At 37.7% G+C, this 26,754-nt stretch overlaps 2 protein-coding genes across 16 annotated transcripts in view; both read right to left on the bottom strand.

Moving 5' to 3' along the window:
* Positions 1 to 800: 800 nt before the first annotated feature.
* Positions 801 to 8,109, bottom strand: LOC105489090 (cerberus 1, DAN family BMP antagonist). Its single transcript, XM_011753761.3, has 2 exons — positions 3,942 to 8,109; positions 801 to 2,165 (listed from the first exon to the last, which is right to left on the bottom strand). The coding sequence occupies exons 1-2, from the start codon at positions 4,446 to 4,448 to the stop codon at positions 1,869 to 1,871; spliced, it is 804 nt and encodes a 267-aa protein (XP_011752063.2). The 5' UTR covers positions 4,449 to 8,109; the 3' UTR covers positions 801 to 1,868.
* Positions 8,110 to 14,025: 5,916 nt separating this feature from the next.
* Positions 14,026 to 26,754, bottom strand: part of LOC105489089 (FRAS1 related extracellular matrix 1) — a 177,078-nt gene continuing 164,349 nt past the window's right edge. For 11 of the 15 annotated variants that reach the window (XM_011753748.3, XM_011753747.3, XM_011753749.3 and 8 more), the window contains 2 exons: positions 21,945 to 22,030; positions 14,034 to 19,193 (listed from right to left, as the gene is read on the bottom strand). In XM_011753748.3, coding sequence (XP_011752050.2) covers positions 18,994 to 19,193; positions 21,945 to 22,030 — 286 coding nt within the window. In that variant the 3' untranslated portion in view covers positions 14,034 to 18,993. Of the gene's footprint in view, positions 19,194 to 21,944; positions 22,031 to 26,754 lie in introns of all 15 variants that reach the window. The other 4 variants (XM_011753759.2, XM_011753757.2, XM_011753758.2 and 1 more) reach the window with 2 other exon arrangements.

Raw genomic sequence — 26,754 nt, forward strand, 5'->3', positions numbered from 1 at the left:
AAGGGAAGGGCAGACCAAAATTTGAATAAAACAGATAATTGTTTGGGGTTTGGGCTTGAGAGTCTATTTGCAAGGATGGATGAAAGGGATTTACAAGTACGTAAGGAGAAGGACAGTCCAATTGGCAGAGATGGGTTTTCATAATCAGGGTTAGGCAATTGCAATCATGACAGCTGTTTGATAGCTTTTGGCACCAAAATATATTGACCAGCTGAGATATCATTAATGCTTAACAATTTTATCCTTATGACCATATCTTGGCCAACTAGGTTGCCTTTGACCACCAAAGGGTATAATAATATATTCCAATGTAAATGCCATGTGTGTATCTGTATAACTCATATTCATGTTGATGTGTTGCATAATATACACTAAATATAAATGCCTTTGCTTCTTTAGAATGTCATGTTAGATGGTGTGATTAAAGAGGAATAGAATTAAAATATAAACTGATTTATTTAAAACAACAGTTATTCTGGGAAATGTGTGTGCACTAAAAGTAAAAGAAACCTAATTATTAAAATAATTTTTAAAAATAAAAATTTGAATAACTAGTCTAGAAAAAGTAGTCTGGGAAAAGGCAGTTCTGTACCATATATGTGTAAAAATTAATACAGGCAGGAGAGAGGTGATTGAGAGACTTAAACAGAAGGCTGCTTACAGATCAGAAGAAACCCTTGGGCCAGTGTCATAAGTCTATGAAGATATTCCAGAAATGCTTCAAGTTAGGTAATCTCCTGATAGTACCTTTAAATTATGAGATGAAACAAATAAGGGAAAAATATAAGAACATTTTTCAGAATGCTTCATATACTAAAATTTAATGCATTAAAATATCCAGAATATTTTCAGAACCTGTAATTTTGTCATTTGCTGAATAAAATTTATAGTACAAAGTTGTATTAAATAGCAAAAAACAGTCATTCAAACATAGAAACCTTACTACCTAACTCAAAATGCATGTGAGTAAATAATTTCGCCTGAAGATTGAATTCTTGGGGGTTACTTTCATTAGCATCTCTGGATTGATCTTTAAACCTGGTAGTGGTCATGTATTTTTCCTTCCTCATAATATAGGTACTTGTTTGGCTACCAGTGATTGTTCCTCTTCCCTATATAAACTACTAAAAGTAACATCACTGTTCCTTCTTCAAAGTCAGACACCTGACATTAAGTACTTTATATGAGGAGTATTGTTAAAAAGGAGGCAACCAAGCAAATTACTCCTGACATCTGTGGAAAGACTTAATCATCTGATAGAAGTCAAGTAAAACACTGCTTGGATTGCAAAAGTAACTACAAGTATGAGAATCTTTCCTACAAATACTTTACCTACCCTTCCTTCCTTCCTTCCTTCCTTCCTTCCTTCCTTCCTTCCTTCCTTCCTTCCTTCTCTTCCTTCTACCTTCCTTCCTTCCTTCCTCCCTCTCTATCTTGCTTGTTTGCTTGCTGGTGATTTGACACACTATTAAAGAAGCCCATTTTTATGGTCTCACTTATTTCTTTTCCTTCTTTAGATGGAGGGCTTTTACCCAAACTTGGAGAAAATACATCATGGAATATTAGTAGTGGAAAGGATTTTAGCAATCATCTAGGTTGGGTCCCTCATTTATAGATGAAAATCTTTAGATGGAGAAAGGTTTTACAACTTAACATTCTATGGCCAGTTAGTGGCAGAACTGAGACAAGGTCCCAAACATGTACCAATAACTAGACTAATATCATTTCCTCTATTGTTCTATCTTAAAACTACTTTTCAAGTCACCTTTCCCTGAAAATGTTATGTACCCACTTAACATTTTCAGACTGAAAAATCAGCATCTTTGCTGTGTGGTTTTGCTTTTCAAAGGTAATAGTGGGATAGCTCTTTAAGTCGAAACTCCTGGGATAAAGGAATCCTGGGAGCCAGCATGTAGGAAGTGTCCATCTTCATGCTCCGTCTTCACCTTGCACTGGCACTCCTCCACCAGCATCACCACCTTGATCACGGAGGAAACTTCAGTGCAGTTCAGTGGCAAGTGCATCGTGGTGAACTTGGCAGGCAAACAGTGAGAGCAGAAGGTATGGGAGTGCTGCTCAGCTCCAGGAAAATGAACAGACCCACATTTCCCAAAGCAAAGGTTGTTCTGAACAACCACTTTTTCACAGCCTTCGTGGGTTATAGTCTAAAAAGCAAACAGATTTCCATTACGTTATTTTGAATTATTTCTTTAACACACATAATGCAGAAGCTAGGGACTGTAAATCTGAGGATAATACATACTAAAAATTTCAAAGCTTTCCAATTTTGGATATAATTTGCAATATGCAAGTGATGGTATCTATAAGGGCATAGAACCACTTCAATTAAACTTTCTTTATTGAGCAAATTATTAAATAGCCTTTAGGGAATCCCTAAGTTAACATAAAAATATTTTACTCTACACTATTAGTGTCAGACTTTAAGAAATTTTGTTTAATTGGATGTGAGCAATTGAAAAATTCTAATGGTAATTATCTTACATAAGTAATGTGCCTTGCCTTTTTATTCCTCACAGCGCTTTGTGCATAGTAGACTCCCAATACATATTTGTTAAATTGATCATAGAATAGATTAGAACACTATGGGTTTAATTCTATCCTATTCTGCAAGACCTGTAGTACATTCAAGTCTATGAAGTTGTATGCAAGCAGAGTTACAATGTGTATGCCTGCAAATCATTGTGCATTACCTCACCTTTACCTCTCATAACTCCAAGCACCTAGCTTTATGTGCCTTTCAAAATATGTAAGAGTCAAATGTCTTAATTTTAATCTAATTAGCAATAGAATTCAAAAGAAGAATTTCAAAGGAAATTTGATTGCCTGATTCTTAGGAGTAATTTTCTAATTGCACATGGCCAACAGAGTAGTCATTATTATTTGGTAATTGACTTGTCATTGCTACATATCCTTGCCTTTTCAGGCAGAATACTTAACTGCCTTGCACAGTCAATTGCCCTATTCTACTGCTTGCTTAGTTGGGTAGCATTACTCGACTATAAAATTTTACTCTACCCTGCATTGTGTTTGGTTCAATATCTTCATGTTTAAGGACCTAATGCAAGTTCTCAGTTTTAATTTAACATTTGGAATGTAGGTATTGCCAGAACCAGAGGAAGTAGACAGTAGGGTGCCCCTTTGTCTTAATAGCGTGGAATTGATCATAATAACTACAAATCAGTCAACACAACATGAATCAGGAGAAATAATCTCAGTGGAGGAGAGATAATCTCACATCGATTGATTTTTTTAAAAGCTCATATGAGAAAATAAATGAAATCACTTTTTTGCTATCATAATACTAGAAATGATATGACAACTTTTGCCTGAGAACCTCAACATACTTTGAGGTTGTGGGATAGCTTTAGTAAGCCATTAAAGAAGCCCCTTATAAACCTATAAAGTAGTTAAGTACGGAATATGGGGATTAAGACCATTGTAAATGGATATGAGAGTGTTTGGGGAGGAGTCCAATGCACCCCACCTTATCAACAAATGGAGTTGACCTGCTCATCCACATATGAATAGAGTGCAGAAAGATAGCTACAGAGGAGTTCTGGTGATTACGCTAAATTCTCAGTTTCCTAACTGAGGGTACAGTCTGACTCATATCTCTGAGTAGATCACTTCCAATGCAAAAATAAATGAATAAAACAAAGCTCTGTGTCTTCAATGTGAATGATTACTGATATTGACAGATTCATCATATCATTCTTGCAGCATTTCCAGAATGCCAAGAAAAAATGGAAAGGTCAGAAGGAAACTTAACATTTGCCAAATCCTATGATGAATGCCTAAGGACCAAATCTGTAGTTAAGCCAGAGTCAGGCTCCCAACAGCCTTTTCCCTTACTCTCCATCCATCCCAGTTGTCCACTACCACCTACAAACCCTTAACTGCTCTCCCCACAGAACACATACCTGGCTGAAAGGCACTGTCCTGCAGGTCTCCCAATGTACTTCATGGCTTTTGATGGGCAAGATGACCCCCTGAGAAGCCGGACTTTTCCTGAACATGAAGTGGTGCCAGAATTTCTTGGCTTCTTCCCGAAGAGGAGATTTCTCCATTTTCATCCCGTCTATCGGCTGGATGAGGGACTGGTTCCCAGGTGGGAAGTGCTCACTATCTGAGTCCCTGGATGGACGCATTTCTCTCTCAGGCTTCTTCCAGAACCTGCCAAATCTGGACAGCATCTTCTCTCTCTGCCGCTGGCCTTCCCCTGCAGGGCTGGTGCCTACAAGGTGTGGCACTGCGACAAACAGATCTGGCTTCTCCTCAGCTTCTTCATGGTTGCTGGTGGGGAGCTCTCTTTGATTCCTTGGCAGGAGTGCAGGGGAAAGAGAATTCTGATTCTGGCGGCCATCCTGGTGCCGTGTGGCCTTTCCTAGAGGCAGGAGTACTAGCAGCTGCAATAAGAGGAGATGCATGCTGTCAGGGGCCCAAGCTTCTTTTGTAAATGATGAGGCCCAAAGGAGAGGCTCATTCTCTGCAGGACTGGGAAAAAGGAAATCGTATATATAGATACCTGCCTGGCGGGATGGGAAAGCAGGTGGTCAGTAACCAGGCAGAGTAAACACATTTATTGTTTGCTTGAAATGTGTAGTGCTAATGGCCTCCTGCCGTCACTTTGGTTTTGTGTATTTTAAAAGGCCCCAGTGAAAGCCTGGGACCCAGGGGGTAATTAGCTGAGAGTTTAGCTATGTCTGAGGCTTAAAGAACAGTATTAGCAAAGACAACACATTCTTTGCCTAAATTTCCCATGGCTGTTGTCAGAAGAAGGACTAGAGTCAGCTCACATTTGCTGTGCATTTGCATTGGGCTGGAATAGAATAGACAAGATATGTTGCTGTGAGAGAAGTATATTGGATAAAAATTAAAGGCATACATTTAGAAAAAGCCCAGGCCTTTAGGAAGGCTACACACACAAACACACACACACACACACACACACACAAAGAAGTATATCAAAATTGTAAGGAGAAGAAAGGAAGAGCTAGAAGGATGTTAATTTTTTTGATCAACGGACATATTGCTTTTTACTTATATGTGAATTGGGGTTATTGATTTTTGCATGGTAACTGAGTAAAGGGAATACATTTTCCTTTCCACACATAGAAACTCCCAATTCCCAAGTTAATCCTCTCACATTAAGAATCAATTACTGGGTGCTAAATTTCACAACTGGTCAGTCATCAGATAAACTCTTCCAATTGTTCACATGTTTCTCAACAGGATACCACGTAATAGACTGACAGCTCATCAGTCTTCAATGAGGTTGGGGAAACGTCTCCCTCCAGCCATCCTAGTGATTTTATTTTTCTTTTAAACAAAGAGCCAGACATGAGAACATGGATTCTAAGAACCAGGTTTGATAACTTTGGGTGTGAAGCTGGCTAGTCAGTTTCTTACCTTATTGAATCCACATGATCTCCCCTTGTTTTACACTAATTGATGGCCAGGCTAAAGAAAGATTGAGACAAGTAAGAGTCTTCAGGGATCAAAAGAAAATTTTTAAAATAACTATCATTCAAAACTATCATGAATCAGCTTAGGATACAAAAAAGAAACGTGTCCATAAAACTGAAACCCCAGAATGGAGTCCAATCAACCTACCACATGACTCAAACAGTATTTCCACTGGGAAGCAATGCAATATCTGTTTTTATTTCTCCCCTTTTAACTCAATCACTATATTCCTTGCTTTCAGTAACACAAATAGTCCTGGCACATGTTCCCCCTTTTTTGTCAATACTGATTAAGCTTTCTTTCCAAGAAGTGACCCATTGGAATCTGTTTTTCAGGCATTTCTGTTCTTCTTGATAGCCATGCCTGATTTTTATGAAATAAAGCCTTAAGTCCCTTTACCCACGATAATGAGCTATTTTTAACATGGACCATCACTTTACCAGAATGCCATGAGTGGAGACATATTGTACTTGTACCAAATATCTTTGGAACATGTGCTAGTATTAATGAAAGGTGCTGTTGATATAGAATAAATGAGCATTTGTATTTGCCATTGCTTTTTTTATTTTAGAAAAAGGGTTGCGCTCTGTTGCCCAGTCTGGAGTGCAATGGTGCAATCATAGCACTCTGTAACCTCAAACTCCTGGGCTCAAGCAAGCCTCCGGAGTAGGTGGGACTACAGGCACACCACCACACCTGGCCATTTAAAATTCTGTGTTGTTGCTGAAACAGAGCCTCACTATGTTGCCCAAGCTGTTCTGAAACTCTCGGCCTCAAGCCATCCTCTTGTCTCTGCCTCCCAAAGTGCTGGGATTACAGGTGTGAGCTACCGTGCTATTTCAACATCTTTGTTTTTTTAATTGACTGCTATTTGAATTTCTTAATTCCCCTCAGCCATCCAATGCAATATGCTTTCCAGAACCAGTCACTAGGCCTCCTGGTGTAAATATGGTGTGGAAGCCAGCTATGATACCTTTCCTGAATCCTTTTAAATGTACTTTTCAGTAACCCGAAATTCCATTGTTATCAATCAGAGTATCTACTATTTCCCAAAACTAAAGACTATCTCAGAAATTCTATCTCAGGTCTCAGTTTGCTTGGCTCTGGAATTACTGAACATAAGATACAGTTGAATAATTCCTGTTGAACTGAAATTTGTAGAAGACTCACTTTGTGTGTCAAGAATCATATTAGATACTGGTAGATAATTGAAAAATGAGTAAAACTTTGTCACTGCCCTCAAGTAGGTTAGATAGTCTGGTGGCATTTATTATGCATCATCTAACTTTATTGCATAAAAATCATCTATAGGGATGTCAGTTATCCATTTTTCACTTTCCTTTAGTCCTAAACTTCCCTTCCTCTGATCCTAATTTGGGGCTTATAAGTGCCATTTAAAAATCACTCACAGAGAATATCCTTTTGCTGTTCTGTCACTTCTTTTGAGAACATGTGCAAATATCTTGAAATGTTCTCCCTACCCCCGTTAGTAAATACTATCCCTGAAAAGTAAATCTAGCAAAGCTAAGCCTGCTGTGATGAGAACCATGAAACATAAGCCTATCTCCAACCTCTGTCTTTTTCAGCTAAAGGCAATGACTATCGCCTTTCACCACCGTGTCCATTCACCAATTCTAAAGCCGTTGATACACTATGTGTGTATAATTATGTATGTATAACATGTAATATATGTATAATGTAATACATTAAAATCTCTTAAGAATGTAAGCGAATTTTTATAGCTTTTAGCAAAAATATGCTGCCTTTGTTTGGTCTTCAGTTGATACAGGCATCTAGTTACCTCTCAATTTGGATGAACCAAATGGAAATGGAAGTAGGTCTGGAGAAGGTCTCCAGACACAGTAGGAAGCTTTCATGAGGAGACAGCATCACCAATTACTAGTGCACTTAGTACCAAATGCCACAATGAAGGGTGGGCCTGAGCTCATGTGAGTGAGCCCAAGCCTGCTAAGTCTACTTCCTGGAACAACCCTAGACATGCATGAGAACCAGAGGGGCCAATCCCCGAATCCATTCATTTCCACTTACAGTTCAGGCTTTCAGCATAATCTGGCTGTTTTCAACTTGACTCGGGTTTCTTAGGCACTAAGATGTCTTCAGGAACTCTAAAGGACCTCAAGAAGATACCTACATAAAAAATGTTTTCATATGCTGGTGACACTTTTACAAAATGGACAAGAAAAGAGGCCCAGCCACTTAAGACATGTTGAGGTGGTTTGTCTCCTCTTCAGAGGTCCCCAGTGTGCCTATGAGAGGACAGCACCAGCTACATTTTCTGTCCCTCTTACAGACTCTCAGAAGACACTTAAAAAGAAGCCCAGTGCTCTCCAAGGGCGAACAGAGAGACTACCTTCTTCCCTGAAAACCCGTCTTAAATCAACAAAAGGTGAGAGGCAGTGTTGAGGTGGGGGCTGGACATTAGAGTTAAACAGGACAACTGATTGCTGGAAAAGGACGTTTGGGTTGAAGGATTCAGGGGAGAAAACTGACTGGGGAGCATGCCACTGCCTCATCACTACCTCTTTTCAAAATACAATAGCAATATATATATATTTTTAACTCAGAAGAAAACAGAACCTTTTTTCTTTTCCAAGGAACAAGGAAAAGGGGAAATTAGGATATATGATTTCCCCTTAAAACTTTTTTTTTTTTTTTTTTTTTTTTTTTTTTGAGACGGAGTCTCGCTTTGTCACCCAGGCTGGAGTGCAGTGGCCGGATCTCAGCTCACTGCAAGCTCCGCCTCCTGGGTTTACACCATTCTCCTGCCTCAGCCTCCCGAGTAGCTGGGACTACAGGCGCCCGCCACCTCGCCCGGCTAGTTTTTTGTATTTTTTGGTAGAGATGGGGTTTCACCGGGTTAGCCAGGATTGTCTCGATCTCCTGACCTTGTGATCCGCCCGTCTCGGCCTCCCAAAGTGCTGGGATTACAGGCTTGAGCCACCGCGCCCGGCCCTTAAAACTTTTAATAAACAATTTAGTTAATTATTCAAAATGTAGACTTTCTCCTCTCCTTTCCGTGGAGAAGACACGTAAGGAAGAACTCCATTTCCTAAAGCTGCTCCTTTAACTGGACTAATTCTTTCATTCTTACAGCGCATACCTGAGTGCCAGCTCCGTTCTGGGAACTGGAGGTAAGTGGTGAGAGTGTCTTTGCTCAGGTTCAGGTCTAGTGGATTTTGCAATCGATAGGGACAGCCTAGTATATTCAAAATAAGTTTTACGAGGAAAATTTAGGCCAGGTGTGGTGGCTCATGCCTGTAATCCCAGCGCTTTGGGAGGCCAAGGTGGGTGGATCACCTGAGGTCAGGAGTTCGAGACCAGCCTGGCCAACATGGTGAAATCCTGTCTCTACTAAAAATACAAAAATTACCTGGGCATAGTGGCGGGCACCTGTAATCCCAGCTACTCTGGAGCCTGAGGCAGGAGAATCGCTTGAACTTGGGAAGCGGAGGTTGTGGTAAGCTGAGATCATGCCACTGCACTCTACCCTGGGTGACAAAGGGAGACTTCATCTCAAAAAAAAAAAAAAAAGAAAGAAAGAAAATTTAGAAAATTTAGGCAGGCATCATTCCTGTACTAATCAGGGACTTTCAGGTAGATCCAAATCCCAAAGATGTAGTGAACTGTATGCTTTATTTCTGCTAATTTTATTCAATAATAAATATTTGTTGAATTCAAGGAAGCACTGTAGACATGGTGCAGTACATTTCTCTTATTTTTAAGTAATAAATACGCATAGTAACAAAATTCAAATAACACACAAAAAAATGCACAGCGAAAGGTTGATCTTCCTCTGACCACACCCCAGGCTGCCTGTCCTTGCCATGGAGAGAACCATTGTTATCAGTTTCTTTATTCAGTCTCTTAAAACTGTCACCCAAAGATACCAAAATGTGTGACCAGTGGAAAAGGACAAATATCAAAGGGTGTAACTGTCAACAAAAAAAATCCCCATTTCCACTTCAAGGTACTGATGCTTAGATTGTCTTTTAAAGATTAGATTATGCTGTTTGTAGTTTCAGTGATCTCACTGCCCTCTGTTCAAAAAAGCCCCCAACACCATTGAGAAGTAGTTTGATGTATTTTGGGTATTTTGTATTTTGCATCTGAAGATGTATCTAGTACTGTGCACAAGTCACGGACAATACCTGCATGTGTCTAATCAGCTACCTACCAAGACTGCAGAGAGAGCCCCTGCAAATCTGAGAATTAGGCCAAGGCAGCCTGAGCTATCCCTTACCATGTGCCCCACCTTCCTACCTGTCCATGCATCCCCAATACCTGTTCCTATACTTATAGCCAGTTCAGGATGCAGTCACTGATGCAACATCTCTATCCTACTCCTTCTTCCTCATCTTTAAAATTTACCTTGTCTGTTTTTCCTTCTGTAAAAAGGTTATCTCAGAGCTCAGTAATGTCAGTGGAAGTATCTCTGGACTTGAGGCCAAAAAATCTAGATCTGATTCCTCGATCTGCATTACAGCTTGTAAACTCTATGACATCAGGCACTTAACTTTATGTCCCTGAAAGTCTGTAGAGGCAATATTACTTGCCCTGTCTTCCTCATTTAGTCCACGGTCTTTCTTTTCACCCTGAATCTTACTATCATCCTGGGTGACTTCCGTGTCCATGTGGTTGGGTTTGACCATTAGCATTCCATCAGTATCCCTTGGAAGTCCCTTTCGATACCCTGGCTGAAATCTGACTACTCATGTAATGGCCTCCCTACCCCCATTACATTCTGACCCGTTACTACCAAGAACAGCTCTACCTCTAAACTGTGAACTCACATTCCACTCTCTCATAACAACATTTTGTTGTTTCAGTTCCTACAGCATCTGTCCCCTACTTTATCTCTGTCATAGTACTATCACCATTGTCATGAAATAATTTTTGACTGAACATTTGTTTAACATCTGTCTGCACTTCAGATTTTAAAGTCCATAAAAGTAGGGTCTTTTTAGTCATCAGCTCAGGCTCTAGCACAGCCCTTCACATAATAAATGCCCTAAAATATTCATTTAATAATAAATGAATTATGTAATTAATTGATTAACATATATAAATTCTTTGTCTTCATTTTCTTCCCTATCCAGTTAATTCCATGGTCCATCTCTTCAAACTTTTTCCATATTTCCAACTCCCTAGTCCCTTTTTTATTCTCTCACACCCATCTAATAAAAGTCCAACACTGGGGCCTGGCATGGTGGCTCACGCCTGTAATCCCAGCCACTCGGGAGGGTGAGGCATGAGAATCGCTTGAGCCCAGGAGGCAGAAGCTGCAGTGAGCTGAGATTGTGCCACTGCACTCCAGCCTATGCGACAGGGTGAGACTCTGTCTCAAAACAAAAACAACAACAAAAAGTCCTACCCTGAAAACACCCAGCTGTTCATCTTCCCTGGACCCACACCTGGCATAGGGAATGCTTTCAGAGACACGGACAAATGGGCAAAAATAGATTCTACACAAATTTCCTTCTGTCTCAATGGAACCCTCAACTCTGCTCAGCAATCTTTCTCATTCCTCTGTTCAACTTGCTTTGCATTTTCCATGTAGGTTAGTGAAAGCCTTCTCTAACTATCTTAAACCTTTGACTGCTCTGCCTCTTTCATCGTTTTCAGTAAATGCCCCTTTTTCTGCAGAGAAAGATAGGAGCTATCATATACGCGGGTCTCCTCACATTTGACCATCAAACCACACCAGTTCGTTTCTCCTCTCCACTCTGCTCTTGGAATCACATCCTTTCCAACCAACTTTACTCCGTAGTCTACCCTGAATTGTCAAACTTTTGCACTCCACTGGATGCTTTTATATAATGTTTGATCATTTCAAATTTTCTTGATTCCATAGAAGTTTTCAGTGTTGTCTTCTGCCTTTGCCAGTCAAATATTGGGAAGCTTTGTCCCAACCCAACCTCTACTTTCTCACATCCACTTCCGGATTTACAAGGGAGGCATCTCCTCCATGATACTGAGATTTATTTGGGACTCTGAAAAGCCAAGTTCCTTCTTGATTCGGCCATTCAGGGATTCCTTGGGCTTGTCTTAATTTGGGTACATGCATATGTTTTTACCCAGAAAGCGAGGATCCTCAAGGGCAGGGATTATGTTTGCTGGAGACCACACTGTCAGCAACTTCGAGAAAAGGGATTTTGTTTAATGCATTTTTCTGTTGTTTTTCCATTCCTGGTCCCTCAGTCTACCTTTAGGAGGTGAATGAATGTTTGTTCCAACATATTGAGTCCAATAAAAATGTGAAAGGAAACTTCTGACATAGGCCCTTGTTGCTTTTTACTTTCTAAGAAGTATCTCTTTGTCCTGGAGAACTTATCCTTAATTCTCTGTGTTTAGATTCTATTTTAAAATCAAAGTTCCATGGAATCTGGGACTAAACCATTCTTCATTTCCCAGCCTGGCCACAGTCTCAGAGCAGGCCTTTGAACATTGACACACCAGCCACACTTCCCAGGCATGTCTCCCCTGAAGGATAATCACACTCCTAAAAAAGGTAATTCTTGCCAGAGGACTATATGTCTGTTGGGTAACTTTATGCAGCTTGTAAATTGTTTGACTCCAGTTGGAGCATGGGGGTGGTGTATCACCAACAGAAATGAGTGTAGGGGGCATCTGTCTGAAAACTGTTCCCCCACTGGCCACCTTGCCAGTTTCTGCTTATACAATGCAGGCAGCTTGGGGGAACCATATTGTCCCTATAAGCTCATAACACATGGACAAATGATTAAAAACACATGGAAAACAGTTCCACAGCTAAGCTAAAATTCAGATGGGAATGGAAAATCAACTTGCAAAGCTTTCAACTGACTCAGGGCCAAATGTAGGACAGAATGTGAGGAGAAGTTGCCAAAAGAGAGGAAAGTTGGGGAAAAAAGCAAGTCATGGATAGGAAACCTAAAACAATGACGCCTTGTATTGACAACGCTTCTCTAAGGCTCTCCAAGAGTAGTACCAAATTCAACTCTTTGGAAATATTAAGACCTTCATTTCGTGAAAGAGTTTAGACAGATTTATATTTTCTACCCTCTATAAACAAGAGTTGGCTTGACTATCTTGGCAACACCTAGGCAGAAACATAATCTTAAGTATCTTAAGTAAGTAACATAAATATTAAAAGATTACACATTTTTCCTCCGAGGTGTGGGAATTAAGTAACAAGGTGGCATGAGGCAAACTGTGAAAAATTGTGACAATAAAATGAAAAGCAAAGCACAACTTTCCAGTCAGGGTTTGCCTTCTGTTGGTACCTGATGCTGGGCCCAGGTTTGCCATCAAGCTGGCAGGCCTTAGTCACATTTGCAAAAGTTCGACTTGGTTCAGATTTGAAACTCTTAAGAAGCCTGTTATTTGTGTTTAGTCACTAAAATGACCTCAGTGATTCTACTGGGTAGGAAATCTGTAAGCAAGAAAATAATTTACTGGGAGCCAATCCCTGCTGGGTCATTCTGGGTAGCTTCTGCCCTGAATCCTTACTGACTCCCACACACACTGAACCACCTTTCTCTCTGATGAGCACCACTTAGACTTTCAAGTGTTGATTTGGGGCATGATTTGCAAACAGTCCTCCTCAATATATGCAACAAATGTGTTTTTTCAATGCTGAATGTAAAAGGAAATTTTGAAAATATGGCTCCATGGAGGAGCTATGCTCTTTGGGTGATAGAAAATAACTATCACCCAAGTCCAATCCATTAACAAAGCAAATAGGATCATCCTTTCTGTCATGTGAAAAACTATTCCCTAATTTATCTCTGTTTAGAAGGAGATTTGTGTATCATTGATCACATCTGAAAGCAAGACGTCCTGGGGTTTTAGAAAGGACTCCCTTAGTCATCTGGATTCCTCCGAGAATTGAAAACACATGTTGAACACAAGTGTCCTAGCATACAGGAAAGTTCTCACTTGTGATATGGCAACTTAAAGCCCTAATTCTTCCACCCCCAGCTCCTCCTTCCTGCTGGGGTTGGTTACTGGTGAGAACAAGCACTGCTTGAAGTTGTCACCCTATTCCAAGTGTGGTGAATACTATTCCATCGTAGTCAAAAAACATATTTTGTATGACTTGAATCCTTTAAAATTTATGGAGACTTATTTTATGTCCCAGAATATGGTCTGCCTAGTAAATATGTCACGTGCACTTGAAAAGAATGCACATTCTGCTGTTGTTGGATAGAATATTCCATAAATTTCAATTAAGTTAACTTTGTTAATAGTGTCCATGCTTCTATACTCTCACTGATTTTCTGTCTACTTATTCCATCAATTATTGAGAAAGAGGTATTGACATTTCTGACCATAAATATAGATTTATCTATTTCTCTTTGAAGTTCTACCACATTTTGCTTCGTGCATTTTAAAACTTTGTTATTAATAGGCCAGGCGCAGTGGCTCATGCCTGTAATCCCAGCACTTTGGGAGGACAAGGTGGGCGGCTTACCTGAGGTCAGGAGTTTACAACCTGGCCAACATGTTGAAACCCTGTTTCTTCTAAAAATACAAAAATTAGCTGGGTATGGTGGCGGGTGCCTGTAATCCCAGCTACTCAGGGGGCTGAGGCAGAAGAATTGCTTGAACCCAGGAAGCAGAGGTTGCAGTGAGCCAAGACCATGCCACTGCTCTCCGGCCTGAGGCAACAAGAGCAAAACTCCATCTCAGAAAAACAAACAACAAACAAACATACAAACAAACAAAACTTTATTAGTACATAAATGTTTAGAATTATTATGTTCTCTTGATGTACTGACCTATTGACCCACTAACATTATGAAATAAGCTTCTTTATTCTTGGCAATATTCTTTGCTCTAAAATCTACTGTGTCTGATATTAATCTATCCACTATCTATCCACTCCAGCTTTCTTTTGACTAATTTTAGTATATCTTTTTCCATTCTTTTACTTTTAATGTGTTTATTTATATTTAAAGTACGTTCCTTGTAGGCAGCATATAGTTGGATTTGAACTTTTTTTTTTTCTGTAGGATAAGTTGAGATTGATTGCTTTTGGAAAGCAAAAATACACATGGGGATAGAAGCGAAAGGTGAACTCGTACGTCATTGCTTGGAAAAAGTGTTGCGGGTTACTTGAGGCCTTTAATGGAAGTGTTGGTTGATTTTTGTTCCTTTCTGTCTTAAGATAAACTAAACTTTATTGCCTAACAGAATATAAGACCTATAAAAACTGCTCAAAATGAAGTTAAATGTGTAAGTTATGAGGATAGTATATTCATTTCCTGCACAATCCTGTTCTAAAGGCTTGTAAAAGTAACTTTGAGAAAATCATGGTGTTCTGCACATTACACACATCCAGACACACTTTGCCATTAGTAATAGTCCCCTCATGATTGATGGAGAGAAAGGAGAGGAAGATCAATAAAACAGTACTATACATTTAAGATATGTCAAATCAGCATTTTGCTCCCTTTAACTAACTATATAAACAAATAAACAAAAACCCAGGTGAGACATGGGGCAAAGACTGAGTAATGTATCTTGGATGAGCAAGAGAAACATACATCAACCCATTTATAGCTTTTTAAAATAAATTTTATATGGTGATTTTAATCACATTTTTATTGAGATACACTTCACATAACATATATTTTACCATTTAAAACAGTATACTTCAGTGGTTTTTAGTATATCCACTGTTTCTGCAACAATTACCACTACCACTATTATAACTCCAGAATATTTCCATAGTCTCAAAAAGAAACCCTGTACCTATTGGCAGTTAGTCCCAATGCCCCTTCCCCCAACTGGAAATCACTAATCTATTTTCTGTCTTTATAGATTTGTCTATTCTGAACATTTCATATAAATGGAATCACAAAATATGTGACCCTTTGTGTCTGCCGTTTGCTTATGATAGTGTTTTCAAGTATATGGTGAATTTTATTATACTCATCATTCAAAGATGAGTATATTTTACTTGAATATAATAAAACCACCTGCTCAGAATGCTAATAGATATGTGGAATAATTAGAAGAGATTCAGCCTAAAATGTGGAAGACCTCAGTTCTAGTGCTGCTTTCTTCACACAGTAACTTTCTCTGTTGTAACATAGGAGTATTAAGTAAGATGATATCAAAGGTATCTCTCTTTAATTTCTGTTACTCCAGGAATCCCTAAGATACAGAGACACGTACTCATCATTTTGGAAAAAGTAATTGCTAAAACATCAATTAACTAGATATAAAAACTTTAGTTCCTAACTTGATTCTGGAGACAGAAAATTTGGGACAGCTGCTATCAATAACACTTCGACCTGATTAAAAGTTAGGAAGTTAGTATCAGTGTCTTAATCAAGAAAAATACAACACAATTCGGCCTGAGCTGTTTGTATCTGTGTGTTTCCCTTCGATTAGGAAAAGGGACGATGTAATCACGGATTTCCACTGTGATTTCCTTCCTGATAAAAAGCTTGAGGCATAAAAAGCTATTATAAATTTGCATATATGCACTATGCTTTTATAGTTCTATGTTTTTATCTTATTCCCTACAGTATCTCCAGTATCTGGAACAATGTCAGTTGCATGGTTGGCATGCCTTGTTCAATATTTGTCAAATGACTGGTAGTTGGATGTATGGATACAAGGAAGCCACACAATGAAAGGCTGGTCCGACCAGTAAAGATAAAAAACATGTTGACTTTTCTCCTCCATCCCTTGCTAAATAGAATCACTAAAATCTAAAACTCACATGTCCCCAGGAATAAGATAGAATGTTAAAAGCTAAAGGAAAGTGTCTCAGAACTTAAAACAAGTTTATTGATTTTGATACAACACTAGATGCAGTACATTTAATATGCTGCTTTGCTGCAGAAATTACTCAGCACCAGTTTATGGTTTAAATTATACAGAACCATAATGTAAATTAAAATATGTGCATATCTTTTTGGCTGTATTAAAAATAAACAAAAACAGAAATCAAATTAATGTCACCTGGTTCATTTTCACCACTTCTTGGAAGGAGATGAAATGATTATCATATTTGCTTAAGTTTATGTTTACCAAATAGATGCTATGTTTTTGTTAAAGACCAAACAATCAGAAGATTCTGAAAAGCTAGACACTCTTGGGCTGGACTGATGCCCCTGGATAGAGTGGGCCTTTTCCTGAGGTGGTACTGAAGTCTGCAGAGAAGAGCTGGGTACATTCAGGTCCTTCTTGATGCTTTCCTTCCTAGCTACCATCAGTTCCCATCCTCTCCTGTTCAACCCTTCTCATCTCTCTCTCCTGTAATCTCTCATTCCCATTCTATCCATTACTCCATTTCCTTCCTCCCCACTCCCATCAGAAACTACTAGTTAAGGTAGAGGGAACCTTGACAATCATTTACTTCTTTTCCCCCTGAGTCAAAGCTCAATTGTAAGAATAAAATGAAGGTTGTGATGAATACCACCCATCACCTAAACTTGCCTGAATTTCTATTTTTATCTTCTTAAAATGACTTGGATTTTCCAACTTGATTAATGCTTTCATGATCAGGAATATTTTAAAATATTCTTGTAGCATTTCTAATTGTTATAAAAATCAAAACACTCACTCTTTATGCTAACATTTGCAATTAGTTCAGTATCATTTATCATTCACATTGCAGAAATGTGTAATAAATCTGCCATGCTGACAAGGTTCTACATAGCTGACATAGTTCTAGATTTCCAGTTTTAGATGGTTTATATAGTTTTAGAGTTCCAGTGGAAGGACTGGCCTTTGAATCACTCATTTCCCAAACTTCTACTTCCTTTCTAGGACTTAACCCTTTAGGTAAACAGCTATTTTTTCTTTGGCCCAAATCTCACATTTCCGTACTGCAAGAAGACTGTGGACCAGGAAGAATTTGACTGGAGCTGGCAAAAGGATAGGTGTGGCATCTTTTGGTTAAATGCCAGAAACTGCTTGTGTCTCACAGAGAACCTGTACATTATGCCAATCTGGAGCCCACCTGTGACATCTCAAGTAAGGACCCTCTGACACTACAATTATGTTTAGATTTAAGTAATAGGCAGAATGTCTGGATCATATTCCAATCTTGCTTTGTAAATTTTTCTATTAATTACAACCTTGATAAATGAACTAAGCTTGCCATGTTTTTATATCCAGAAACTTAACTGACTTTCTCCAAGCAATTTTAGTGTCTATAACACTCAAGGTATTTTTAATAATAAAACCAGCACCAGAGCTCTAGTCTACTTGATAACCCCCTTTTGATTCTGAAGTTACATTGGTGCTCATAGAGCAAGTGGCATTTCGCACAACCATATTTCTCAGCGATTATGAAAAGAGAAAAACTTTAAATAAATGTTTCAGACATAAAGTTCTAATTTCCTGTAACTCTTAAACCTTGATTTCAGAAGGGAGTTCTGGTAAAGCTGCAACATACTTCATTGTTACAAAAATGTTCCACTCTGCTGAGATTACAAATTAATAAGGTACCTTTCCATTAGAAAATCTAGTTAACATGGCATTGCTGCAAATATTAAAGATTTAAGGGTGGCTCACAGTTGTCTCAAAATCCTTTCCGAGAATGCAGACTTTCAGAGGCTCTGTTTTCAGTATTACTTTTTCTCTGTTCACCAGCACAGTTCATCAGGACACTTCTGAGGAAGCAGTATTTTTCTTCCATATGTCAACCATCATTCATATTTACTCTTTATCCCAAATGTCTTTGAGAAATGCTTGTCAGTACAATAAACACAGAGGAAGAGATTACGTTACTTGAAATTTCTCATGACTCGGTAAGGCTGGGGAAACCCAATCATTAGCTTTGGGATGGTACAATGCCAACATTCAAATTGAAAAAGGAGATCTGTTTCATGCATAGCGATAGTGATGAACAGAACTCTGGAGTACAGGCAGCCCCCTGAATTCTCACCTGAACTACAGCTTTGAACAGATGAGCCTCCACCTACAAGATTCTTTCATCTAAAGTCTTTTTCATTATAGAAAATTCTCTTTTTCCACCACAGCCTCTAATCTTAGATTTCACATTTAAAGGGCTCCAAAGGGACAACTTTGCAGTTCAACTTTGGTTTAATGAACTAGTAGAGTTAGCTTCACTCAAACTAAAGTGGTAGGGGCACCTACGATATATATTTCAGAATAAATTCGTTAGAGGTAATGGGACCACATTTTTTTTTTTAAATCCAAGGACCATGAGACCGGTGCTCCCTGAGGTTTGGAGTGGGGTAAGGGTGAGGGTCTTCTGGAATAAACAAATCTTACACTTTATAATACTGCTGGCATTTATTTTAAAAGGTATTGAGACACAAAAATTGTATCTTATCTTGTAAAAAATATTCATTTATCAATCTTTCTGGCACTATTAAAAATGTTCCATTTTCACTAGACCGAATCACAAAGGTATACCCACCCAATCATAACAATTTGTTTTCTATGGAGCAATATTCACAGATCCTGTAAATAAATAGGTGACAAATTCCAGGTGGCCACCTGTAGGGTCTGTTATATTTAGAGTTTTCTGGAACACACATAATTATAAGGTTTGGCTCTCCTACAGTCCTTTGCTTGCCATTTCCCTTGTCTTTGAACCAAAACACAGCTCTTTCCAAGCTTGGAGCGTTGAGAGGGCCCTCTTCTTCCATTGGTGAAGGCAACAGGTTCACCACCGATCCACTCCCAGTGGCCAGCACGCACTTGGTCATTCAAACCTAATGTGAACCAAAAGAACGTGCCAATTACTTTTATTGCATTTATACTTAGATATCATATCCAACTATTGCTCTAAGCTCAGTTATCACATGCAAATGTGGGCCCAGGTTCTAAAACAAGGGATAGGAACTTGGAATACTCTAAGACACGAGGGGTCAAACGAATCCCAGTCCAATTCTAGCTCTACCACTTACTTGCTAGAGGAGCATCTTTGGGCAGGTTACTTAACCTCTCTGAGTTTTAGTTTCCTCATCTAAGGAATGAGCATAAAAATAGTACATCTAGGGTTGTTTGGAGGATTTCAAAAGATAATGCATGTAAAGCTCTTGGCATATATAAGTGTTTAATAAATGGCAGCTATTATTGTTATTCATATCATCCTACATGCAGAACTCCTATCACAGGGAAACAGATATTCTCTTGCCTGTTGTTCTTTCTCCTCATTATTTAAATATCCTGGTTTTCATATTTGAAAGTAGCTTACTATGTATTATTTTGAGTCCAAGGCTTAAGATGTTTCAATCTGCTACAAATCCAATAAAAAGCAGATTTTCTCGACTTGTCTCTCTACCTCCACTGGCAAATTTTGCAAATTACACTTTAATGTTGTAAAGCTTCTGTAATGTTTTCTTAAAGAAGCTTTCCCCCACTCTTTCATAACAGAAATAAAAAAGAATAAAATAAAAAGGAACCCCGTGCCACAGCATGATCCGACGTTCCCTAAATCAAATTTGACCATGAAAACAGTCCTAGATACGTAACATTTTACCTTCCCCCAACTGATTTGCAGTCAGTATTTTTGGGTGGAATCAAATGAAATACTTTTGGTTAGGAATGCCCTCCTTGAATTATTGATTAGATGACATTATGCCTAAGCATATTGTGAGGACAGAGCCTTGAAATGAGTCATTATGGATGTAGAGAAAACTTATCTTCCAGCTTGTCTCTTAATAGTTCATTTCAGAACTTAGGGACCCACCGAAAAGCCAAGAGAGGGAACTATCCCGATTCCCTCAAATACAATGTCTCTAAAGAGAAGTAGTGGGAACACTGACTTTGATGGGCCCTGAAAATTCTGTTTCTAAAGTGGTTTAAAAAGATTTGTTGGCCGGGCGCGGTGGCTCAAGCCTGTAATCCCAGCACTCTGGGAGGCCGAGGCGGGCGGATCACGAGGTCAGGAGATCGAGACCATCCTGGCTAACACAGTGAAACCCCGTCTCTACTAAAAATACAAAAAGAAATTAGCCAGGCGTGGTGGCGGGCGCCTGTAGTCCCAGCTACTCCGGAGGCTGAGGCAGGAGAATGGCGTGAATCCGGGAGGCGGAGCTTGCAGTGAGCCGAGATCGCGCCACTGCACTCCAGTCTGGGCGACAGAGCAAGACTCCGTCTCAAAAAAAAAAAAAAAAAAAAAAAAAAAAGATTTGTTATTCAGCTGGGTGTGGTGGCTCATGCCTATAATTCCAGCATTTTGGGAGGCTGAGGCGGGTGGATCACCTGAGGTTAGGAGTTCAAGACCAGCCTGGCCAACATGGTGAAACCCCATCTCTACTAAAACTACAAAAATTAGCCGGGCGTGATAGCGGACACCTGTAATCCCAGATACTCAGGAGGCTGAGGGAAGAGAATTGCTTGAACCCAGGGGGCAGAAGTTGCAGTGAGCCAAGATCGTGCCACTCTACTCCAGCCTGGGTGACAGAGTAAGATTCTGTCTCAAAAGAAAAAGATTTGTTATTATTGTTAAAATTATAGGAAATATTAAGACTTCAGAAAAGAGGGAATAAAATTAAAATCACCTATATTATTATTATGATTATTATTAGAGACAGGGTCTTTCTCTGTTGCCTAAGCTAGAGTGCAGTGGCACAATCAGGGCTCACTGCAGCCTCAGCTTCCTAGTCTCAAGCACTCCTTCCACCTCAGCCTCCCAAGTAGCTGGGATTATTATTAGCTGCCACCATGCCTGGCTAATTTTTAAGTTTTTCATAGAGACAAGGTCTCACTATGTTGCCCAGGCTTATCTCCAACTCCTGGGCTCAAGCAATCCTCCAGCCTTGGTCTCTCAAAGTCCTGGGATTACAGGCATGAGCCACCATAGCCAGCCTACCTATAATTCTTGACTGGAGGTAAGTCATTTCTAATTATTTGGAATATATATATGTAATATGTATAATTTATTTATATTTATACATACACCACATGCATAATTGCTTTCATTCTAAATTATTTCATACTTTATATGGATGTGGATCCTGCATTTTCACTTTAAATAGAATAAATAGAATTGCCATAGAATACACTTTACGTTTTATATGTAATATAATGTGCATCAACATATATTCGTTAAATGAATAAATAAACATAAGGCAATTTTTTATGTCTTTATTATTTAATGGCTTGCAAAAGCATTAAATCTTACATACTCCTTCATATGGCTGTAGTATAATTTATTTAACCATTCTTTAGTCGTAGCAACTTTTAATTTTTTACTTTTAGAAATGTTATTGCATTGAATTCTCTTGCCTGTCAATCTGACCACATCCCTATTTACTTCTTTGGGCGAGATGTCTAAAAATGAAAGTATTGTGCCAAAAAAAGGTTTAAGATGAGTTTTACAAGATAAATGGTTAGATCTATTGATTGCCTATTATTGTAAACCACAATCATTTGACCCATGGAAGGGAGTAGCAGGGTGGTGGTGCCAGTTTGTTTCATGTCCTTGCCTCCCTCCACAGTGCAGCACAGATACTTGCCTATCCAAAAGGACTTTCTCCCACCAATGTCCCAGAGCCATCGCATGTGCTGCCTGGAGAATACAGTTACAAGGTTGCCCATGTATCTACACGCGAATGAAAATGAGAGCATCAACAACAAGCAGTTAACATTTCTGCTGATATGAAATGCATAACAGAAATAAAAATAAGTTTAAAATACACAAAAAAGTATGTATTAAAAAGATCTTTCTAAGATTTTAATAGTGCAGTTTTATTTTAAAAGTGTCTGCAGGGTGGGGGTAGGTGGCATCAAAGAAAGTGATGGTTTATTATAATATCTGGGCTTTACAGCATAAAACATCAACAGGTTTTAAAACATAAACAATAAGTTTCAAACATCTTTTGGAAAATCAGCAATTGATTGCTTATAACAATTACATATTTAATGACAAAATACTATTCTTTTCGTAAGTTTATTTCTAGCTGGTATAAATTTGGCAAATACCAAGTTAATTTGATGAGTAAGGTAGCCCAAACTAACCATTTAGATAAAATTACTTCAGGTTTAAATTTGGAGCTTAGTGTGTTTAGCCAAATAAACATATTATTATGACTCCTTCATTATACTCAATGAAATGAGTATAGTCCCAACTGTCAAACCTTCATATAATGTGTAGAAATTAAAGCTCTTGTTTTTACAAACATATGTAAAATATTTTTTGCAAAACAGAATTTTTTATAAATTATTTTTGCAGCTAGCTGAGTTATTCCTAGAAGCAATATTTGATTGTGCCTAATTCCCCAGCAGTGCTCATTAAAACCTCTTTAAAAATGCTTTAAGTAAAAAGCCACTGAATAATTCTTTCTTTCTGTTTTAAAACTAAAAACCCAGAAAGTTTCAAACAAGAAACAAATACATCATGTATATATGTATCATAACATTACATTGTACCCCACAAATACACACAATTATTATTTGTCAATTAAACATAAAATTAAAATTTTAAAAATAATTTTAAACATTTAAAAAATCAAACAAGGAAAATAATAAATTAAATCACCATGATCTTTTTGCCTGGTTAATATCCATTGATATGAAAAGAAAAGTAGGAAACAAAATTAGCAACACATTAGATTAGATAGCTGTTGAATTTAATTTTATTTATTTTGCCTATGACTTTTCAAAATTCAGATCTATTTCTCTGCTTTTCCAGACTAGATATGGTAAACATAATTTGTCTATTTTTAAATGATTTTCCCCCACTAATAATAGTACTTTGCTGCTGTCTGATGCAATGATGATTTCTAGGCCTTCTTAGATATATGAGGCTCTTTGCCCCTCCACTGAATGGCCTTAGACAGCTGGATTGGGTTTTGTGACTTGGCTCTGACCTCATTATTGACTCTCAGCTCCTGTCTGACAGTTACAGTAAGTATGATGAGGCATCTCCTCTCCTCCCCTTCCCATCATATCCAACATGGTCATTCTAATGTGCTGTAGGCTTAGAACAAACAATATGAAACTTCTGTTAAATATAGGCTGAGGGAGGGCTTGAGGTACTGTCCCAGTCACTATGACATTTTGTACAGAGCATGAGAGACCAGGGTTCCACTTACTGATTACCCCTTAATTCCCTCACTGAATTCCCTAATTCTCTTACTGAACTAATTCGCTTACTGAAATTCCCTAACTTTGCAGCCTCAACTTCAGCATCAGGATGTAATGGGTTTTATTCAAGGATATTTAACATCTTCTCTAGCTTGAAGATTCCTGAAGCTATCTTTAAAACAAACTTGGTAAAATCCATTTTAGCTGCCCAAGTACAATTTTGGTTTTCTTTTTGACTCTCCAAAAAACAAGAAGTTCCAAAAGAGTGAGATGGGAAGATAGCTTTGCTTCAAGACAGGTAAAATGTTAAGAGCATAGTTATTCACAAAAGAAATATTTAGGTATTCATATGTTTAATATTTTATAAAAATATCACTCCTTTTATTTTATGCTCACATACATATAAAATATGGTGGGTATTATCTGTATAGGTGTACATATGGATATACAATTATAAATAGGTACACATACACAAATATTTGTGGTATAGAGTTAGAAACAGAAGCTTTAATATTTCTGGTTATAGAAATAAATATCTGCTTCTCTGAAAATTTTTTATTAAGTTTAGGTAGATTTCAGGGTAACTCTAAGCATAGGCCAGCAGGGGTTCCAGACACTCCTGTGGGAAAACAAAATGGTTTCATAGATAATGCTCTATAATAATAGAATTACCAAATGTACAATGACTGCCTGAGGAAATGAGCAGATGAGATTACAACATGTAAATTCAAGAAATGCATAATCTAGGAGTCTGGCTCCTTTGACTCAGAAAAATAATAAAACACCAATGGGGAGGAAAGAAGATTGGAGATAAAGGTCGAGTTGAGTTAGCAATCTGGTTAGGGACAAAGGATAAAGCAAAATTTGCTGTCCTTATGGAAATATGGGTGTTGCGGATGACCCTCTGTAAAGGACTTTCAGAAATATTTGTTAAATGAATGAATCTATAAACTAGGAATTTGATCATACCTTAGGTTCGCCTTGAAAGGTTAGTTTGATTCAAATCCAAAGGAAATTTAGGGGCCATAATTTAATAAAAATCTTAATACGTGTTTGCAGTGAGAGAAAAACAATTATTAACACATAATTTTGAAAATCTACTTTGGGTTACCTCAACACATAGTTAAAATACACATACTTGTCAGTACATCCATGATAAGAAACCCGCTATACTTAGGGGACCTGTTTTAGAGAGTATAATGATGAAAAACTAAATTCTATCTCTTTCATTTACTTCCTTGTATGCCTGTGAGCAAGTGATTTTGCTTCCTGGAACCTCTTTTTAAAATAAATCTGTAAACCTTAGATAAGAGAAGTGATGGAAGGACCAAACAAGCTAATACATGTGAAACAATTTCATATACTGTAAATATAAAAGTAAGACATTATTGACAAGGAGGCATGCAGACTACAGTTAGGCTAATATAAAAGGGTCATGGGTGAAGGTGCTTAAAACCAAGCTGCAGATGAAATCTCAGATTAAGTGCATGAGAAAGTACCTATGCTTTTAAATTAATTTAGACCTTAAGTTTATTATTGTGATGATCAAATGGTACAGTATTAATAGATACGTGAAGAACTCGTTGCTACTCACCAATAGAACCTAGTCACAATTATTAATAGACAGAACAATAAAATGAAAACAAAAGATGATGGGAGACTGATGTAGGTTTGTCAACATGAGGGCATCAACAATGTTATAAGTTGCTATTATTTCATAAAAAGTGGTTTTTGACAATGAAAAGCTGCACTATTGTAATCTCAGAATAAAGAACAGTCCTTTAAAAAAACACTTGGCAATCTGACACCACCATATATGACTGAATGGAAAGATATTTCTCAATACATACTGTCCTTATTTTTCTCATACGTTAAGAACCAACGAAAGCTTCATTATAGACCAGTTACTTGCATTGTCCTTTAAGAACCTTGGAAGATGTACAAAAGGTTGCTTCTAAACTTCAAGTTGGGAAGTTCTGTTCTGTTCATCTACATTTTATCAACAAATCCCAACAACCATTTAATCTTGATAACTTTGGCTGGAGTATAACTACTTGTTCCCTTAATTTTGTAAGCAAAGACACCATCGTATTCTCCCCCCATTGTTGCATACTGTAATCTTCTTCTTGCTAGTTTAGACAGCTTTTGATCAACATCAAAGCCCTTTCCTCGAGGAGGAAAAAAGACCAATACCACTACTTCTACTGGTAGAATGCATTAAGACAAACTAAATGACAAACAGTTAAGATGTCATTTTAACATCTTAACCATCTTAATGATGGGAGAATGTCTTATTTGTTCTTTAACATGTAGCACTATGGAAATATATGTATTTAAAGCAATTATTATTTGTAAAAATTTTAATATTTTATCTTATTTGATACCGCCAACTTATCAACAAAAAAAAATACTGAAAGCCACTGATTAACCTCTCCGGTGACTCTACTCGCAGTTAAAACATGAAATACACCAGTGAAGAAAAAGGTGGTTTCACCAGTTTTTAAACACACTTTTAAAACATTGTATTAACTTTTAAAAAAATCTAGGTATAATTTACATATAATAAAACGAATAGATTTTTAAATATTCAAATTGATGAGTTTTGCCAATTGTATATACATCCATTTAATAACCACTTAGAATAATACACTGAACACTTCTCTTACTTTAGAACATTGCCTCGTGCTATTTTCTAGCCATTCCACAATCTTACCAGATATAACAATTTTTTATTTCTAACAACATAGATTAGATTTTCTTATTTATATAAATGGAATCATATGATAAGTATTCTTTTGTGTAGGACTGCTTTCTCTCTATGTTCTATTTTTGATTTATCTACATTGTTGGAAGTTTCAGTAGTTTATTCCATCACTTATAAAATAATTTATCAAAAAAATGTATTCCCTTGTTGATGGAGAAAATATCAAGTATTTCTAAACATCAATAACAAAAAACATTGACCCAAATAAGTATTATTGTGAATAAAGTTACTATGCAATATTTTTATGAAACTTTTTTAGCATATATTTTTATTTCTTTTGGTCAAACACCTAGGAGTAGAATATATTAGGTCATAGGGTAGATGCATATAAATTTATAACAAACTGTTAGTTCTACAAAGTGATTGTACCATTTTACACTTCCACCAACACCACATGAGAATTCTATTTGCTCTATATCTTTATCAACATGTGGTATTGTCCACCATTGAATACTATGCAGCCATAAAAAAGAACA

The sequence above is a fragment of the Macaca nemestrina genome, chromosome 14, assembly GCF_043159975.1.
Source record: "Macaca nemestrina isolate mMacNem1 chromosome 14, mMacNem.hap1, whole genome shotgun sequence".
Taxonomy (NCBI): domain Eukaryota; kingdom Metazoa; phylum Chordata; class Mammalia; order Primates; family Cercopithecidae; genus Macaca; species Macaca nemestrina.